Here is a 6,961-nt window from a genome sequence, read left to right as displayed (position 1 = left end):
CACGTCTTAATAATAACTGTAAGTGTTAATATTCATTACACAAGCAATGAGCAAATAAATAGTAATTAGTATATTGTTTATTAAACAATTAAGGGTATACTATTGATAATCAAAATACATTTCTACTGAGCAAGAGTAGTTTTAATTAAATCCATGTAACAAAAAGAACCACCGCTTAATGGAAATATACCAAATCGAAGGATAATCCGAAATAATTACCTTATAATTATTTGTACCCAGCCGAAGTATTTATTCGGCCCACTTGGACGGTGCAGAGGAACCCAGCCCGTTCCATGGTCCTTCTCCCATATGTTATAAACTAGGATTTATATAAATAACAAATTCAACACAAATATATTTAAATATATTATATTCTACAAATTGCTACGTCGCGTCATTGGCTGTGTGAGAATTCACGGCATCAGGCACACCGCTCATCACTGCAGGTACAGAAAAAGTCCTTTCTTCCCACGTGCTCACAGAATAATTTCGATACTAAGAAAGACACTATTGTTTCGCATAAAATAAAAATTTGAATAATAATTATTTTAAGAAATTCTTTGTAATAATTAGTTTTAAGAATTAAAAACATTTATTTGCTCAAGCGAAAAACTTATTATTATTTATCTTTGAAATTTCACTAAATAAATACTTTCAATATTTTTACACATCATAAATATTATACTTACCGATTTCACAGTGCCTCCATATATTTAACGATTTTATATATACTACACATATTCTACAACACATTTAAATATTCATTTATTGATATTTCTATTGATTTGTTTGTATTGTATTGTTTTTCTTTCAGGGCGCTTATAAAAGTTGTACTATATCTAACGCGGTAGTGTTTTCGCAAGTGAATTTAAGGTGTTTGTAGTGATTGCATATATCATACTTGTTTAGATTTAAAACCTATATTTAATAATGGAGGCACTGAAGAAACAACGAGCAACGGCAAAGTCGGCTTTAACGCGAGCATATAATTGGTGTGATCAATTTTTACATTCTCAACTAACTATAACAGAATTACAACTAAGAGAAGAATCAATAATTAAACATTTTGAACGTTATAATGTTATACAAGATAACATAGAACAAGCCACTGACGATGCCGATGCTCTTGAAAATCGTGATCTTATGGAAAAACATTATTTTAAATATTTAACTTTATTACGCGAAAAGTGCAAATCTCTCGTAGAGTCAAATCTACCCAGTCTTACCACTCAAACTCCCACTGTTACACAAACCACGCCTACTAATGTAAAACTACCCCAATTATCACTTCAAATCTTCTCAGGCAACTACGATAAATGGATATCATTTTATCAACTCTTTACCTCTTTAATCATTGATAACCCCTCTCTGACAAATATTCAACGGTTTATATACCTAAAATCTTCTCTAAAAAATGAAGCTCTCGCCTTAATTGACTCTCTCGAATTAACCCACGAAAACTTTACCATTGCTCTTGACCTCTTGGAAAAACGATACTCTAATAATTTAAATATAATCAACGCACACTTAAAATCCATTTTGGACTACCCCACTCTCACTAAGGTTAATGCCCAAACACTCAGAGACTTCGTAACTACAATAAGAAAACACATTCAATCTTTAAAAAACTTAAACATTCCAGTAGACACTTGGGACATCATCTTAGTTTATATTTTATCAAGAAAAATTGACTATAACTCCAAAAAACAATACGGAGAAAAAAGAATTAAATCAGATTTACCCACATTAGACGAGTTTCTAGACATTTTAGAAGATAGGTGCAATTTATTAGGTGATTTAAGTGACTCACGTGACTATAAAACGGAAAAACCTTCTCCGAAATTCTCTCGCACTACTTCTCTTCACACCAATGTTACCTACAATAATTCTTCCACTTCTAAATGCATATACTGTAATGACTTCTCTCATAAAATATATCGTTGTCCACGTTTCTCATCTCTACCACACTCTGATAAATTAAATTTCACACATTCTCAACACATGTGCACAAATTGCTTGGGCACAGGACATTCTTACAATGAATGCATCTCTAAAACTTGCTCGATTTGTTCTAAAAAGCATCACACTCTCTTGCACGTACGCAAAACCCACAACACTAACTTCTCGCATCCATCTCACAATCCAGGCACATCTCAAGGCCAAAGAACTACCTATCCTCAAGGCAACCAACATAATTGGAGATCCAATTCAAATCAAACACATTCTGATGCCAACTCCAGAAAACATAATTATCATCAAACTCAAGAAAAATCAAACCCTAATTTAAATTCTTATAAAAATCATACAGAATTCGACGACAAGCCATCTTCCTCTGGCAATAACATCCACCCCGAGTCTGTCACAGCGGTATCTCTAGATACCACAGGCGACCTTACATTCTCCGCTAAACCTTGTAATGTTCTATTAGCAACAATTAAAATATCTATTCAATCAAAATCAGGACATATGATAACAGCCAAGGCACTTCTCGATAATGCTAGTCAAAGTAGCTTTATATCAAGGAATCTTTTTGAAAAAATTAGCTGTAAAACCCTCCAACAACCACTTCAAATTTCTGGAATTGCCCAGAGCTCAATCATGTCTAACATAATGGCAAATCTTACAATTTTCTCTACTAATAATAAAAGCAATAAACTTAACATGTCTTGTTACGTACTCGATAGAATAACTACCCCACTACCGCAGACACATATACCCCTAGAATTGCTCGAAATACCACACAACATTTCCTTAGCCGACAGTGAGTTCTTTTCAACTTCAAGCATTGACATTTTGATAGGTGCTGACAAATACTACGAACTCATTACCGATGGCATCGTAAGATTAGGAAAAAATCTCCCTGTACTTCAAAACACCTTTTTTGGTTGGATTGTCGCTGGTAGTGTACCTCATAATCATCTACAAAATAAAAGAGTATCCTTATTTACTCAAACTTCTAATGTTATCTCCGAAAACACTTCTTCCCTTAACTCGCTTCTTCCCAAATTCTGGGAAATGGAGGAAATACCCACTAAAAAACTTCTCACCCCGACTGAAGAAATTGCTGAACTTGACTTCAAGAAAAACTTTAAAATTTTAGAAACCGGACGATTCCAAGTCAATCTTCCCATTAAATGCCCCTCAGAGCATACCAAACTAGGTGACTCTTTTCATATCGCTAAAAAACGATTCGAAGGCTTAGAAAAGAAATTCCAATTAAATCACTCTCTATTTCTTGAATACAAAAGGTTTATCGATGAATACATTACATTTAATCATGCACGATATATCCCACTCACACTATACAATAACTTATCCGAACACAAATATTTCTTGCCCCATCATTGCGTGATAAAAGAGAGCAGTACCAGCACTCGATTACGCGTTGTTTTTGATGGATCTTGTAAATCCTCTTCTGGAACCTCTTTAAATGACATTATGCTCACAGGTCCACAGGTACAACCTGATCTATTTGACATCATTTGCCGTTTTAGAATACCCCAATTTGTTTGTACTGCTGATATTCAAAAAATGTATCGTCAAATAATTATCAACCCAAATCAAACCTTCCTGCAAAATATACTGTGGAGAGATGATCCCTCTAAACCACTTGAATGCATTGAACTTACTAGCGTAACGTACGGCCTCAGATCTTCAAGTTTTTTATCTACTCGGGCTATAAAAGAGCTTGCATTCACTAACATCCAAAAATACCCCCTCGCTTGTGAAGCCTTACTTACACAAACTTACGTAGACGACATCCTCTGTGGTGCCGAAACTGAAGCTGACCTAGAAACCACATATCACGAATTAAATACCGTTCTAGGTAGTGCTTGCATTTCAACTCATAAATGGGTTTCCAATTCCACAAGGTTCACTAAAAAATATTGTAATAATGATCAACCCACTTCATATGACATCCAAATCGAAAATGCCTCTAATAAAGTTTTAGGACTTTCATGGAACCCTTCTCCAGACACACTCTCAATTTCAGTACCTGAAGCCCCAACTAACACTTGCGTTACAAAAGGAATTGCCTTATCCACTCTAGCCAAAATGTATGACCCCTTAGGGTTAATAACTCCTGTGATTCTACATGGAAGGTTATTTATTAAGAAACTTTTCCTTGAACGAATGGACTGGGACGATATCTTGCCTCCCTCTTTGGAAAAAGAATGGACAACCTTTGTAAACAGTATACCTCACTTAAAGTCCTTAAAAATCCCACGCTGTCTATTTCTTAATAAGAAAGTCGCACACATACAAATTTATGGCTTTGCTGACAGCAGCGAAAGGGCTTATGCAGCATGCATTTACTTTCGTACTGTATATTCTGATAACACAGTTTCCTGCATACTGGTTACAGGAAAATCTCGGTTAAGCCCTATCAGGACAACTACCCTACCTAGACTTGAACTCTGTGCCATGTTACTCCTCTCAAAACTCACCAAAAGAATCATATCAATATATGAAAACAAACTGTCATTCTCTAGTGTCAATTTGTGGAGCGATTCAAGGATAGCACTATCGTGGATACAATCCCACACATCCCGCTGGAATACCTTTGTTTCCAATCGAGTTGCTCAAATCACTGAATTGACAAATGCCTTTCAGTGGCGCCACATAAAATCTGCAGAAAATGCTGCCGACTACCCATCTCGAGGATTACTAGCCCAAAACATTTTAAAATTAGATTTATGGTGGTCAGGTCCTTCATTTCTGCAAGACCCCAATCTAAATCTCGCTCATTTTAATGAAAAAATTAATGAATGCAACTTACCAGAAGAGAGAAAAATCTCACTTATTACCACTAAACCTACCGAAGAAAATTTTTGGCATAAAATATTTCTTAGATTTTCCAAATTTTCTAGACTAGTGCACGCAATGGCATATGTTCACAGATTTATTCACAATTCAAGATTTCCCACTAAAACTCTTACTGGTCCACTATCTGTAGATGAACTTCTCACGTCCACTAACTCAATTTGTAAAATTGTTCAACACCAACACTTCAGTTCAGAAATCTCTGAAATCCAAAATAGTAAATCACTCTCAAATAAAAACATGGTCTCACTTAGCCCATTCATAAATCACTATGATTTTTTATGTATCGGTGGACGCTTAAAAAATGCAGACATTCTAGAATATCACAAACACCCTATTTTACTTCCCTCTAAATCACATGTAGTCACTCTACTGCTTTCACACGAACATACTAGACTTGGTCATGTCTGACCACAGGCCTTACTTTCCGGTCAGAGCTGTACGGATTCGAACTAGTGAAGGAGTCTTCATTAGGCCCATCACAAAGCTATGTCCCTTGACTCAAGATTCTTAATTTGATTGTCGTTTATTACTTTCTTCTTATTCCTGCTTACTTTCTTGTTTATATATCATAGGTCTTCTGTATCTTCTCACGTTCCAACTGAACCATTAGATCTCATTCCTTTCTTATCTTTCTACCTCATTATTGAATGAGACATTCAACGGCCGGGGAGTATGTTCGGATTTGATCCAAACTGGCAACAGCGCCCTCGCGTCCTACCCCTAACCACCCTTTGTTACAGACCAAAAATTTGACGATACGAAAGATTGCACACAATTCTCTCTCTTGTACGTTCAACTCTCCGAGAAGACACATCGCTCAGAACCATCCGATCACGTCTTAATAATAACTGTAAGTGTTAATATTCATTACACAAGCAATGAGCAAATAAATAGTAATTAGTATATTGTTTATTAAACAATTAAGGGTATACTATTGATAATCAAAATACATTTCTACTGAGCAAGAGTAGTTTTAATTAAATCCATGTAACAAAAAGAACCACCGCTTAATGGAAATATACCAAATCGAAGGATAATCCGAAATAATTACCTTATAATTATTTGTACCCAGCCGAAGTATTTATTCGGCCCACTTGGACGGTGCAGAGGAACCCAGCCCGTTCCACCCAGGGTATTTCTGGATACTTTCCAGACATTAGGAAATATGGGCATTGTTTGGTGATTCCATGTGGTGTCTCATTTAAAAATCTTTCGACTTGTGGTAAATTTTCCTGCCATAAATAATGTTGTCTAGCACACAAAATTCTTAAGAATTTTACCACCTCTTTGACGTATCTTTCTGCAGGATTAGATGCGGGTCTTCTGATACTAATGAAATTTAATTGGATTTTCTTTTCTTCACAAACTCTTTTTAATCTTGGACTTTCAAAATATGTGGCATGATCTAAGATAATTGTTTCTGGAGTACCTACTTCCTCTATGTATTTTTCTAGATAGTATTTTACGGTTTTTTACATTTGTCCTTTCGCTGGGATATAACTTTACAAATTTTGTATGTATGTCAATCATTATAAAAATATTTTTGCAACCCTGTTCACTTATGGCTAAATTTATTAGTTATTTTTTTCATCTCCACATCATTGTAATTTCTTATTTAACAAAACCCCTATTAATTTAGCTCCCACAGACTTGCTTGACAGTTTATTTTCTGACGTTTTTTTAAAATTTCTATGTTTAAATATTTTTTAAGAATTCTTCTTTTTTTGTTCTTTTTAAGGTTTAGACGATTCACCTATACACTAGGCAACTATACTATTCAGAAATTATTAACACTATACCAGGTAAGTCAAAATTAATTTATTTAACAATTTACTAATCTTTTTCTCTCTTTTATTTCAGAGTCGAACCCACATTGTGATGGCTTCATGAAATTCATAAACAACAAACTCATATAAAAATCCATTTAAGTTGTATCCTTTTTAACATATTGAAATCATTTCAATATATATAAACTAAATGTAATATCAAATAGTTACCACGTCAAACTAATGTTATGATGTTTTTTCCTGGTTTTTACGAATGATTTACTATAATATCGCTAACATGAGAATTTTACTTTAAAGACGAATCATATACTATGTAAAAAACGTCGGGATATATGCCACACGATAAT

General features: G+C 34.5%; 1 protein-coding gene across 1 annotated transcript; it reads left to right on the top strand.

Moving 5' to 3' along the window:
• Positions 1-930: 930 nt before the first annotated feature.
• Positions 931-5,235, top strand: LOC140450554 (uncharacterized). The gene has a single exon (XM_072544210.1). It carries the CDS (start codon positions 931-933, stop codon positions 5,233-5,235), a length of 4,305 nt encoding a protein of 1,434 aa, XP_072400311.1.
• Positions 5,236-6,961: the final 1,726 nt, after the last annotated feature.

The sequence above is a fragment of the Diabrotica undecimpunctata genome, chromosome 9 (assembly GCF_040954645.1).
Source record: "Diabrotica undecimpunctata isolate CICGRU chromosome 9, icDiaUnde3, whole genome shotgun sequence".
NCBI lineage: Eukaryota > Metazoa > Arthropoda > Insecta > Coleoptera > Chrysomelidae > Diabrotica > Diabrotica undecimpunctata.
Note: the sequence above shows the minus strand (reverse complement) of the source record. Positions and strands in the feature narration are given on the sequence as shown.

Coding starts and splice junctions, on each gene's coding strand:
- LOC140450554 (XM_072544210.1), top strand. CDS start 931: ATGGAGGCACTGAAGAAACAACGAGCAACGGCAAAGTCGGCTTTAACG.